The following is a 13,936-nucleotide window of genomic DNA, read 5'->3' as shown; positions in this document are numbered from 1 at the left end:
GAAAGTAAATATTCAACACTTGCTCAATCCATGTACACATCCCTGCTTTGCTTAGGCATTTATTTGTTAAACGCGACCGTTGCGTGTGCATTGTAATTCATTTGGAGGGTGGACAAAATCACATACGCAAAAAAGTCTCACCTGAAAGAGTGTCAATGGCCCTCATCGCTACCTTTTCGTCGGGGCAATCCACAAACGCGTAGCCACTTTTTACGAGAAAGGGTGCACTGAAAGGTATCTTCCACTGCTCAAAGATACTTTCCAAGTCCAGCGCGCTCGCCTGCTCGCTCACGTTCCCGATGTAAAGCTTATTCATTTTGTTGTATACAAAAAAGAGCGACCGTGTTGCAGAGGGACAGCCCTTTATCGCGTCGCTCGGATGGGCAGTGTTTGGAGAGAGAACCGCACTGTCGCTCAGCGGAGGGTCTGGGAGTGTTCTCCCAATCACTCCAAGCTACTGAGATATTTGATGGACGAGATCGCCGCCGTGGTTGCGCGCACTCGCGTTTCCTCTTGATTTAAACGAGCTGAATTATTTATTCCGTCACCTCTGCGAGGCAAGGGCTAGGAGGAAAATAGAGAAAGTTTCTTTATTCTTTGGCGATGCGACTAAATTGTCAGACACGTTTGTGTAGGCACCGCCTCTTAATAACATCAAGAGAACGGAAAACAAAAAACCCTAAGTTCTTCTGCCTTTTTCAATGAGCCACGTGTTCAAACTACAAATCAGTCCTGCACGTGAGGTGTCCCGGTTGCTCAATTAAGTGTCGGATTGGGGGAAAATGTCACAGGGATGACTGGGGTGGGGACAGATAGAGAGAGAGAGCGATGGAGAGAGAGAAAGAGAGAGAGGGATAGGGTAAAACCTCTCTACGTGCATTCGCAGGGATCCCGTGCAAAGCTAACTGTACTCGTTGTACCGTTCAATGATATTCCGTTCGGTGGACTTTTCTCTACTAATGCAGTTCTGCGCTCTTATTGGTTGTTGGTGAAGTTGTAAAGAGGCGTTGCACGTACTCTCGCTCTCAGCGCTTAAAGCCAGCGCCGAGGCGTTATCTGCGCATATGGTGGGCTGCCATATAGGGGACGAGGGGGAGGGTCTGTCATTCATACAGCATCTACAACATTACACTTTATTTTACTCTATTTTCCATACATTATATGGCATGCATTCAATAGATGTATGGTGAACCTCTATACAACTGAAAAAACATGCAATCAATCAAGCCACATTGTTTAAATTATGCCTCTTTTCTTCCATTTCATAAAGAAAAATCCTACAGACGTAACTATGTATTATTAAGACAGCTACATGTGTGGTACATTTGTGTTACGCTAACGCTAACTATGCATGCATACAGTATTTGACAACTGTGGCCTAGTGTAACGTGACCTAACCAGATTGAACAAAGCGAATTATACACTTCCGGTGCCTAAAGAAAGGGGAGGGCCATGCGGAACATAGAAAAGTCGTAATGGCCAGTGGTTAAGGCGGGCCTCTACTGGCACAGCAGGGAGGAGATCATAGGCCTCTGTGTTGGTTCATGCAATATACTTTAAACTTCTTCCAAGAGAATTCGCCACATTTATTTCACCGTTTCACTGAAAAAGACTGGAGTTGCGTAAATATCTGGATGTGCGGCCTGCAAATCGCTCGACCTTCCACGTAAAGCGGAGACATTTACACTGGGCCCACGCCCTATGCGCCTCTTTCTTTCCCCCTTTCTTTCTGTCACGCGCACACACACATACACATAGGTCGTTTTGGATTCCTTTTAAAAGGACATTTTTTTCTATACACAAAAAAGAGTTTTTTTTTTTTTTATAAATATTCAAGTTGTAAAATAATTGCACCGCAAGTGTAGGATATGACACGTTCGACAGATTTCTGATCATTAGGGCGGATTCAAATTTTCCTAGATATGTAACGCAATCTGAAGTGTCGTTCTAAAACGACAAAAACCAGACAGAAGTAAAGTGTAGCCTACATAAAATGTTCACGTCAAGATTTTTCTTTTTCTTTTTGTGTTTACGTGATCCAGTGTGTCGCTTCCCCGCGATTTAATTCGAGGGAATTCTGATAATTTATTTGATTTTTACGTGGCGTTTAAATTAAATGAGAAATATTCCTAAAATATATTTTCAGCTTTGGTTTTACCAAACGTCACACGAAGTATACACACATTAATTAAATATGCTATGTTTGATACTTAAAAAAAAATCCGTAACAGTATTAACAACGATAATCACGCATTTTAAGGTAAAAATATGATTAAAATAATCAAATTAGACTGTCTGGCACCTTTAGGGTACTCACATTTTAGATGGTCAGTTTTTTAACACTAATTAAACTATAGATCTTTAACCTATTTAATTTTCAGCCAGGGCTATCTTTCCAAAACAATGTTTTTTATGGCACAAGCAATGGCGTTTTTTTGTTTTCTCGACAATTTACTTTTTTCCCAGATTTTGTCTTACCAATATTTATTTAGCTTTTTTAACTCATAGAGACACAAACGGAATTAGAGTAAGCCATACATACATCATAGTTTGTTCTATAGCAGCAGTAAACTAGCCACGTTTTTAATTTTAAATCCTTTTCTATGAAGAGCACCGACATCTTAATTTAGTTTTCTTATAATTACATAGAACTAGCTTTTTAATGCAATAGATGTTAACTTTAAATGGCACCTAAAGTGTAAGAAGTAACAGCTGACTTCTCAATGTGTTATTGTAGGTAAAGTCAGGCAGCATGGGCCTAGATGCCAGTAGTATAGCTTGCACAACTGAAATACTACTGTAGAATGGCACGCACATGATGTGCTCCTATTGGTCGAACAGGAGACCAATGAAAGCGCAGCTCCTTTCTGCTTTACTACTCTCGCCGTCTGCTGCATCGACTGTCCATTCATTGGTTTTCATCCACTGCTCTTCGGTACAAATCCAGGCGCGAAAAGTACTATGGGGTAGAATTACTTTATCCAGTTTCAAAACTAGAAACCGGAACACATTATGCACCATACATTTTCTTTTCATTTCAGTTTTAAAAGATAAAGGCATGCAAAAAAAAAAAAAAAAAGAAAATGAGGAGGAGGACTTCGTTTTTTCATGAGGTATTTCGAGGCAGTTTGCATGAATGTGTTGTATAATTAACATTTTCTGATTCTGAAAACTTAGTTGCTTGTATATCTTTAGAGATGTGGCGGAAATTCTTTATTTTATGCAATGCCTTTAGATACCCAGTCCTTTTGTATAGCACATATGTGGGGGGATTCGCCTCCCCTCATTCGTTGGTCAGATCGGAAGCTTATTTTCATACCATTGTACCCCCCTTTTACAACGTCCATTTCCTATAGTAAACTTTTATATAGACTGTGATAACGAATTCTTCATAAAATCACTAAACCTTTACATTCGTGCAGTATGTTTCTGAGGTTGCTTTAAAATGCATGGTATTGAAAAGGAATGCGACCCGTTGCTCCACCCGTCAGGAGAGACGTTTTCTATAGGAAAACCTTGTTTATATAGTACGCGGATTGAGGATGATATATCGACGACGGAAACCTTCGGACTTTCCTTAAAAGCATCGGGATATTTTGCCGTTTTAAGTCGAATTAGTGACCCAGACGATAACATAAATACGTTTTAAACGTAGCCTATAGATTACATACAAACAAAAGGCTAACAAGAGCAAGAATTGCTGTTGCCTTCGCTTTCGTTGGATTTAAGAACTATGTAAGTTGAAAAAGATTTTATGTAACGTTAACGCTTCAGATTTTAAGTAGCTTTTGCGTGTTTTCAGATTATGTTGCTGTTGAGTGAATGTATGGAACATTCTGTTCAGTTATCGCCATGTTTCTACAAATAAATTGCTTTCAGAAACTTTCATGGAAGTTTCGTGTACAGCAAGCAAGCTTTATTTCTTGTTCTTAAATAAGTAATTTGTCTAAAACCGACTTATTCATTCCTGTTGGTTTTGTTTTAAGGATATATATATATTTTGACAGTTTAGTCGATGCTTATGTTCTTGGCTGTATGAACCACCGTGTATTTATACAGAAAATGGCGGTACTGATTCACATCTTCCAATTGTTTTTTTCTACCCTGCTTCCTGTGTTCATGTCAAAGAACTCATATAGTTCATATATTTACTTTAACATGCGTCACAATTACATACAACAAACTTTTTAGGTTACTATTGTAGTCTTAAACAGTGTGTTGAGTATTAAGTCTTTAGTTGTTTGGTTACGTACGTTTATTCAGTTATTCATTCTCTTTATCCTGTTTCGCCATTTGAAAGAATGACTTTGAAAGCTCAAATTAAAATGTTAATGTTATGTAGCAAGAACATTTATATTATTATTGTGCCTTTAGACAATGTAAAGTTGGATGTTTCACTTATTACATATTTCCCTTAATATTTCCCTTTTATTTTCAGATACTGGTATTAAGGAATAATAATGATGTTAATGTTTTTAATCCATATATAAATTTAAAAAAAGAAAATAAATAAAACCACAACAAAAATAATAAATCTTAGTCTACGTAAGTTATTTGCAGACCATGGCCTGTATAAAGCTATATTGGTATAGTCTCTGAATACTTGATTGGTAAAAAAAAATATATATATATATATATATTCATGTATCTTTTACTGATTTAACAACAAAGAAGGGATTTACTAATAGCCTATTGGTCTCAAATTCATTTTAAGAAAAAAAAAAACAAAAAAAAAAACAAGTTACGTAACCTATGTGACGAGGTGGGCCTGACCTTTGACTGTGGGGCCTCAAATCAAAGCTCTGCAAGCTTTATCAGGGGCTTCTTGTATGCTAGCGAACAGAGGATTGGAAATAATAAGAGGTTTAATATAAATGTTTTATACATGCTTTGTTAGAGGGGCTGTTTGAGTGCAGTATGTAATGTCTGAAGATCATAACAGACCTGAAAAACAAGTCTAAGTCAAAGCTAGATATACCTTAGTTGTCACACTTTTATATAAATAAAAAGTGTACAATAACCTACAAAGGTGTTAAAGGCTACAAATGCCCTCCATTCCTGGAAATTATTTGTAAAGCACAAAAATAAGAATAATTTGTATTTGTGTGAGCTATGATATTTTGAGTGTTTCATATGATGTTTTGAGTGTCATATAATGTGCTCTAAATTTCCCCCTCATGCTCATTTTCAGAAAGATTTGAATGGACTAATATGGACTATTTTTGGTGGATGTATGGATGTATGCGAACAAATTGATAATGTGCACTGAAAAACATCCACTAAACAAATTCAAGGACATTCTCAGTAAAGACTGTTTATTTAAAGCATCCAACAGTCACCTGAATTAATATTTCAATTGCTGGAATGGTCTGGAAATGTAGGAATAAAAATGTGTAATATAATAAAACTATTGTAAGGTATTGTACAGTTGTGTGGCTTAAATATTTAGCTTATTCTGTGCGCAAGCTGACTTTATGTGAGAGAATGGCATATTTTTGTGAGATGTAAATTTTTCATGACATTTGGGTTTGTTAAAGTTCTTAAAGCGAATATGCAGTCAATGGTTTTATTGCATATTTGAGATCTTAAAGACTACTCAGCCTTATTCTACTCAGCCGACTCACTGATTATCAAGGTTTTTAAAAAGCAGAAAACTGCAGAAAAATACACAATGTGAATATGACTTTTAAAGTGATCCTTTTTCTTCTCAAAGCTACACAATGACATGTGCAATTTTAAGCAAATTTAAGATTTATTAACTCAATCCACCACATCACAATAAAAAAAATAGTCTCATACGATTATATTATGAATGTTTACTAAGAAAAGTCTCATACGATCATATTATGAATGTTTACTAAGAAAAAATTGTGACGTTGTGATCAAGGATCTTTTATTTTTTTCATTTTCACAATACACTGACAGCTAATACATCCTGCTGATATATGCATAAATGGTGACCATGTATGTATCATTGAATGAGAAGAAACAAAATGATTAGAGTTCATTGACTTATAGGAAAGGCAGTTAGCAACTTGTAATTTTTCAAGCCCACCAGTCTGTTTTGTATTCTCTGTAGACTGGTATGCTCATTTTTATATATATTCAAAAGTACTTTTAATAAAATTTTAGGAGTGCTGGCCTCATGTCACTTCCTGGCCACATTAGGGAGTGGAATCTAAACAATGGTCTTGTCTCAGAACTTCTTTACTCTTCCACTCCACTGATCTGAAATGCCTGGATTGGTGAAAAAACAATATGGCCGACAGTCTAACGTAGCCAAGTCCTCCATACTCCTTTAATGGAGAACCTTGTAGGCTTGTTTTTGTAGTATAATAAAGTTGATTTCAAACACATTTACATATTTGTCTTTCACATATGTGTCTTTTAAGATCTGCGAACCCTCTTGACACAAAATTTATATACTATAATACATGTGTCATGAGTTTGAAAAAATTGAATGCATGTTAACTAATAATGTCTGTTATATAATATGTCTGTGTCAATGGAAGTTGCTAAAAAAGTGTTATTAAAATATGATTAAATTTGTACTAAAAACAGCGAGGTCAGCATTTATTTGGCCCATGCTTAAGCAACTTATGTATATGGTTGGAAAAAAGCAGCTATATGGTGTAATGTATACTTCTATAGAGTGCATTAAAAACTGAACACATACTGATATACTCTTTTGTATTTATTAGTGGTGTGTTTATTAGTAGTGATGTACCAAGAAATTTTACACAAAATGCAAAAGCATTTACTTGAATTGTTTTAAGATGAAATTGCTACCAACACCTTTGTATTGTAAAAAAAAAAAAAAAAGTGATTTGTATTAAATTTCTGGGTGATAATAGAGTGATTTAAAACGGTTTGGTTTCCATCTCATTGCATTATGACAATACAATCTGATAATCATGCACATGATCAATGTTCTTTTTACCTATTAATATCATGAACATTATAAAATTCAAGCATTTGGATATTTTGATGTTTTAAGTTTAAAATCATTTAAAAACATTTGCAATATGAGTAACCGCAATTTTTTTAACCACACGTTAAACTAATTTTTAGTATTAATTTAGATGTTTCTTCACACATTTTTTGATGTCTATGGTTCTCAAAATTGAGTACTCAAAATATTAAGGCAAGATGACATTAAATTCTGTGTAGTATATTACTGAAAAAAACTATGCTTGTATTCACAGCTTTGAAGAACATTCACAAGACTAAGTAGCACATCAAAGCATGTCTTGTTAAAATAGAAAGAAGCACATTTTCTTTTGAGCTCTTTATTTCTTGAGAAAGAAACAAAGCAACAAATTAATCCTGAAAATAAAGTTTTTTATGTCACAGATAAACAGAGGCAAACTCAGCCAGCTTTCTCAAGTACATGATGCTTGTCATACAAACATACAGCAAGTCACACACTCACTCTTAATACAGCATACATACCCGCTAAAAGATGCCCAGTATATAAGAAAACTCATACGAGCACACTACACAAAAAAAAGGTCTCGCACATAAAAACCTATGATGACAGTATTTATGCTCTCCACAAACCTTAAACTTACATACTAGGGAATCAACAAATTAAGACATTTATTAAACAAATCTCTCCAGTACAGTGAGTTTACATGTACTTCATGTTTTTTTTATAAATGTATAGCTTGATGCAAACAGGCAAGAAGAAAGAAGTCATCAGGATCTTCTTAGTATCGTCCTGCAAAACATAAAAGTTCTATTAGCATGAGTCTATAATTAAAATATCCATCACATGGTACACAATTCTGTGAGCTAACCGGTGAATGATGGGATTTCATGAGTAATACACTCTAGAAGCTGTGGCTTATAAAGCAGGCATGTACTTGAGCATATGTGGAAAATTTAGATTGCTCAAGGCGTTTAAATCCACTCACGTGGGCTGTATGAGCGAGATCTAGAGCGAGACCTGTACCGGCTGTAATAAGGTGACGGAGAGCGCCTCCTGCTGGAAAAGAGAAGAACAGATCAGAAATGGTTGACACACTGCAGTACACAGTAGTCGCCACAAGTGATGTCCGGCCTAAGAAAGTTAACATCTTCACCCTTCATTCAAATATTATTAAAATTTGTTTTATTTGTGATAACACAATAAGACATTCCAAATTGTGCGCACATTATTTAAGGCATGGCTGTCATACAAAAAAAAATATGAACACATGCAAAATCAAGAGTGAAACAACAAATTACTAACTGATTATATTGTAGTCAATGTATGCTTTTTCCTTTTCTATGCATTTTTTCTGTAGCTTGCCTTATTTTGTCAAATAACTTTGTCAGACAAATACAATTCTAGCGTTTTATTTCCTCATATGTAAACTATTAAAAAATATTTTCCTCATATTTAGATGGTTTAATTGAACTTGTAGCATCATTAAAAACAAATATTCCCTCTGGACATCACTTTTGGCTTCTACTCTATGTATATTCATGTTACCTGCATCTGTAGTCATACTCCTCATAGCCACGCTCATATCTGTCATAGCCACGATCATAATACGAGTCTCGTCTCCGGCCACCGCTGCTGCTCCCACCTCCATTACTAAGAGTCATATTAGAAGTGTTATTAAAAACCATCCATACTAGCCTACTCGCCTCTTGTTTTTTTGACTGCAAAATACTTACTGTGTGGGCCGACCCATGTAGATGCCTGGTGTGGGTGTGTGCGGACGTTTAGTGATGGAATAATCCACCCTAATGCGTCTTCCGTCCAGCTCCATACCATTAGCCCGCTCCATTGCCTATGGTGAGGGACAAATGGTCTTTTTAGACAAGATATACACTCATAGAGCACTGAAAACTATATAAATGAAAATGTCTTGTTTTGAAAGATTAAAGGTTCAGAGATAGTTTAAATGGAAATTATAACATTTACGTTTTGTGGAACACAAAAATATATTTTGAGAAGTGTCTTTTTTGTCAACGGGCATCAAAATTGTTTGGTTACCAGTAGTCTTTAAAATATCTTATTTTGATATTTTTTATCTTTATTTTGCAGAAGAAAAAGAACTAATCCCTTTAACTGAGCATTAGATGACGGCAAAGGTAATCTAAAATTTAAAAATAGGCAAAATTAGCATACACAATTAAGTATACAATATGTGATGTATCATCCAAATTCTATCATTATATTGATAAATAAAAGGATATGTTATAAATATATAGTGCATCCCTGCTTCCCAGTCATTTATTTGATAATTCCATGATTTTTTTTTTTTAATCTTATGGCAGTTTTGCAGACCGATTCACTAATTAATCAGTCAGACTGAAGACTGATCTGTTAACCATTTAAACTAATTTATTAAAAAAAAAAAGATAAAATAAAAATAAATTCACTCACCTTACTATTGCATTCAAGCAAATTTTACTTGATAGGCAATATATAGCCAAATATTTTGAAACAAGCCTGATTGCAATATTAAAATTATCATGACTAATACAGGCCTGATATTTCCAAATTTTGTACAGGAATCTCTTTACAAGTCAATGTTTTCACTAGGTTACAACAGGTAATCCAAAGTTGTCCTTAAGCTGCCATTAAGTCAATCACTAAACCGCTTAGCCCATGAACATGCGTTGGCACGTCATTTCCAGGTTGGGACGTACCTCTTTGGCATCGTCGATACGCTCAAAATAAACGAAGGCAAAACCGCGAGAGCGTCCTGTTCGCTGGTCGTAGACAACGTTGACACCAGCTAAAGGGCCGTAACGTGAGAAGACCTCTCTCAGGTCTCGCTCTGTTGTGTACAGACTGAGACCAAACACACCCAGACATGTGTTCGGGTCTGGATTGGCCTGTAAGAGGGACAGAGGTATGAGCACTAGAACACAAGACAGATGGTTCAGAACACCAAAAATTGAATAACCACCAAATAAAACACTGATTCTGTGACTAAAATGCTGTGTAATATGGTTGAACTGCTTGGAAACAATGCAAGATTGTGTATATGACTTTTCATTTCATTTATATGGAAATATTAAGGTTCATATAAATATGTAAATATTAAATTTACATTATCGCATCGTTGATGAGACATTAACTAGCAAAAGAAAAAAAACATGCTGCAAATCATTACTTTGTCTTAGTGTGAACCTTCAAATTTTAGACCACAGAAAATATTCACATGCAATGACATTAAATAATAATTACTGGACGTGATGGAAAGCAGCTCAACATTCTTTTTGTATGTAATAACCAGTCTAGGTTACTTTATGTTTACACCCCTCCAACAGAGATGGATGTACCCTTTTTCAGGTAATACTTCATTGCTTTCTCTGGTGGGATGGCAAATCAACATGACTGTTTAATTTCCTGAAATTTCTCTGGGTAACTGTGTGACAGTATTTAATAACCCCTGTTACAGAGATTTTTGATGCAAGAACAAACATTACAGCTTTCCGTCCAACAAAACAGTTCTTAAGGCATTACAGTATGAACATGGTCATTGCATGAGCCGTCTGAAGGGCCTTCACAGTCACTGCAGGAGGACAACGCGATTCTTAAAAAGCAAAAGTCACCACATGGACCTCTTAACCCCTTTAAAAGGCAACATGGAGACCTGTTTGGTCTAGTGGTCATTGTTAAAAGGTTAAGAAAGGTCCACATACCCTGGCATCACCATGACTGTGTGAGTCTTTTTTGGAGTCATGGCTGTGTGAGCTCTGTTGATGTAATAAGAAGGAATGAAAGGGGTTATTAAAGACAGTCATGCTCGTCCCCGTGAGGCTGTGATGGGGGTATGCATGCAATATGTACAAAACAGAAACACACACATTTAAGACTAGCATTCAAAACACATCACTTTTTAAAAATACATATACTTTGGTCTTGGGCTAAATCAAATTGCGTAGCATTTTAAAAGAAGTTTTAAAAACGTTGTCAAATCTTTTAATTAACAAAAACGTAACCACGTAACTCTGAACTGAATTGATTTCAAGGTATAGTTGACCCAAATATGAACATTCTCTCCTTATTCACTCACCTTCATGTTGTTACAAACCCATAAGCCATTGGTTCTCAAACTTTTTGACTCAAAATTCCCCTCATTTCCAAACCAATATGTCCCTTATAGGTAGATTTTTCAAAAGTACCGACTTCGGTACCAATCGGTACTGAAATTTTAAAAATGTGATGCTTTGAGCGGATTCGTAAACACTTCTGATTGGCCATTGTTGACGCACTCATCGGATGTGTCTGTGAATGGGCTACAATGATCAATGCACGGGAGTGTTTGAAAGCACACGGAAGTGTTTGAATTTGAAAGCGGGAGTGTTTGGAAGCAGGGGTCTATCAGCGGACTGTGTAAGCGCTCGGTAAAGAGCGTCATTGATGACTATTTACAATGTTTTTGAAGTGTTGATCATTGAAGCCAATCACAGACATATCCAATGAGTGCGTCAACACAATGGCCAATCAGAGGTGTTTACGAATCCGCTCAACAGTGCCTAAAGCGTCACATTTTTTGAAATTTCAGTACCGACGTGGTACTGAAGTCGGTAATTTTGACAACTCTACTTATAGGCTAAGATATTTACAGTATTTTTAAGCTGCAATTATGACAAAGCTGCTTTTTTGTTGTTTTTTAGCAGTAACTGGGAGTATTGATACATTAAATTAATTACCCATAATTCATTTTGTGATAGCAGAAATTTCAAGAACTATGTGCTCTTCAAAAAGAACAGTATATATTTAGAGGGGGGAAATATGATTGCAGTTTACTTCCTGATTTTGTGTTTTTCAGCATTTGAATTTATATTAGTTTTATTTGAATATATTAATAATTTATGAATTGAAATACTTTTATTGTCATCCTGCGGCCACCCTACAAGTTTGCTGAGGGCCCCGGCTCCTTGATTGAGAACCACTACTGTATGCTGTTATTTATTTTATGACTTGGGATAAAACGTCCTTATGAAGAAAAAAAAACAACAGCACATGGGTTTGCAATGATATGACGGTGAATCAATAACGACTTTCATTTTTGAGTGAACTATACTTTTAACAGTAACTGCAATAGATGTAGTTGTGGCCCTTTGAACTTTTTACCCCAAACCATGATACTCACCCGGCTGCCAGTGTGTCTGCGGCGGTTAGACATGGGCGATGTGCTCTGGCTCCGTCTGCGTCGGTAGTCAGGGCTGTAGGAGCGAGAGCGAGACTTCTTCCGGTGGGAGTGAGACCGAGAACGGCTGTATCGGCGATTTGAATGCCGACGAGAGCGGGACCTAGAAAAAGGGCCAAAAACAGAGAGTGAGAGATAGCAAAATAAACAGACATGAAGCCAATCAAGATATGGCTTCATGACATTCAGCTAATGCATGGACTAACCTGGACTTGGAGCGGGATCGGGATCTTGACTCAGAACGTTTGGATGCTCGGGAAGGGCTGGGAGTGCCAGACCTGCTCTCCGTCTTGGGTTGGGCAGGACTGCCCCGCTCCGATTTGGATGGCGAGCGGGATTCCTAATGCCACAGCAATATGTTACAACATTTACAAGACAAACATTCACAAAGCAAGCTAACTTACACACTCATACCACATTCATAATTGCAGAAATCCAAACATACACTTTATTACAGCTGTGGAGGAAAGTGTTAGAATTACTTAAATTATATCATGGAATAAAAAAATGCTAATAACATTATTGATACATTTACAAAGGCTACAAAGTCATCACAGGTCCTTGTGATGCTTGTTCTTTAGCCGAATCACCATAGTAAAGCTACAAACATGCAAATGATCATCAAAGAGAGATTAGAAAGACACTTGGAACACAAATTTTGCATTTACTTAACCTACGGACTCATTCATTCTTCTGTTTTCAGTATAGGCTATTCCTTTCTCTCAGGCATTTTATTCTTCGGTCTTCATTTGTTCAGTTTTCATTTTTCCTCTCCTTTTCATTTCTTCACCCCAATCTGAAACCTCTTTTCTTTTTTCTGCTTTAGACACATAACGCGACCGTGCTTCTATCTGACCGATCTTCCGTTCTTTTTTCCCCTTCCCACTTAACCGTCTGCTCTGTAAACATTTTCTCTGTAAAAGCCTTCTTTTATCTTGAATATTCTTCCACATTCTTGGCCTTAACTCTTCAAATCCTTCACGACCAATAACCTTAATGAAAAAAGAACATTCAGAGCAATTAAGATCATGGGAAATTTAGGGAAAATTAATTGAACTATTCACCACTCCTTTTGAAATACAGATGTTGGTTTGGTTATATAATCATATGATGTAAGAGACAGAAGATAAGGAAAGATCAGAAACGTTGGAAAGAGAAACCAAAAGTATACAGGCTGCTATCGTGTCAATGTGGTATTACTTGAATCTCATGTATTAACATATTAAAACACTTGTAAAGGAATTTCCTAATCAATAACTGTACTATTGTAGGACCAGCAGGTAAAACACTACCAAAAGGTCATGGTGATATATAAATATATGCAGGTAAAAATCCTTTCCTTATTCAACCAAACAGCGTAATTACATTTAGTTGATATTCAACATTGTAATGGACTTATAAACTCTAAAGTGACTAAATATTCAATGTTTTGCGAATTATTAACCGATAAGTATGTATCAGCTGATCTATCTGCCCAGTTAAGTTGTAAATAAACAAAAGGGGCTGCTAGCTGTTCACTAATCGAGCATTACTGCAAAGAGAAAGAAAGAATATTTGAAAGTAAACTGCAGAACGGTTTACACAACAATAATGCTTACCCTCCCCTCGAATTGTGGCTCCTCGACATCACTCATTTTTAAAATATTAATGATTGACAAAAGCAGAACGAAAATGAAGATATTCTTCCCCGAAGACTTCCGCTCTCAATGTAACTAACTGCAGAAAATGGCTGACCAGCCGAAGCGCGAGGGGAACTATGGGAGGCGACTTAACTA

At 36.3% G+C, this 13,936-nt stretch overlaps 2 protein-coding genes across 6 annotated transcripts in view; both read right to left on the bottom strand.

The window, feature by feature from the left end:
* Positions 1-888, bottom strand: part of igf2bp3 (insulin-like growth factor 2 mRNA binding protein 3) — a 34,992-nt gene extending 34,104 nt beyond the window's left edge. Inside the window, exon 1 of one of the 3 annotated variants that reach the window (XM_051872371.1) lies at positions 142-888. In XM_051872371.1, the coding sequence (XP_051728331.1) occupies positions 142-316 (175 nt within the window). In that variant the 5' untranslated portion in view covers positions 317-888. The remainder of the gene's footprint in view (positions 1-141) is intronic. The other 2 variants (XM_051872372.1, XM_051872373.1) reach the window with 2 other exon arrangements.
* Positions 889-7,273: 6,385 nt separating this feature from the next.
* tra2a (transformer 2 alpha homolog) lies at positions 7,274-13,926 on the bottom strand. Of its 3 annotated transcripts, XM_051872613.1 has the most exons (10): positions 13,760-13,925; positions 12,839-13,153; positions 12,368-12,501; positions 12,105-12,264; positions 10,648-10,701; positions 9,646-9,834; positions 8,665-8,780; positions 8,477-8,581; positions 7,917-7,987; positions 7,274-7,720 (listed from the first exon to the last, which is right to left on the bottom strand). In XM_051872613.1, exons 2-10 carry the CDS (start codon positions 12,848-12,850, stop codon positions 7,710-7,712), a joined length of 852 nt encoding a protein of 283 aa, XP_051728573.1. In that variant the 5' UTR covers positions 12,851-13,153; positions 13,760-13,925; the 3' UTR covers positions 7,274-7,709. The 3 variants fall into 3 exon arrangements, with proteins under 3 accessions (XP_051728573.1, XP_051728571.1, XP_051728572.1); XM_051872611.1 differs by lacking the exon at positions 12,839-13,153 and having other exon boundaries at positions 13,760-13,926; XM_051872612.1 differs by lacking the exon at positions 12,839-13,153 and having other exon boundaries at positions 7,917-7,984; positions 13,760-13,926.
* Between the last annotated feature and the right edge of the window lie 10 nt (positions 13,927-13,936).

The sequence above is a fragment of the Ctenopharyngodon idella genome, chromosome 19 (genome assembly GCF_019924925.1).
Source record: "Ctenopharyngodon idella isolate HZGC_01 chromosome 19, HZGC01, whole genome shotgun sequence".
In the NCBI taxonomy this organism is placed as follows: Eukaryota; Metazoa; Chordata; class Actinopteri; order Cypriniformes; family Xenocyprididae; genus Ctenopharyngodon; species Ctenopharyngodon idella.
The sequence above is the reverse complement of the archived record's forward strand: the minus strand, read 5'-3'. Positions and strand labels throughout refer to the sequence as shown.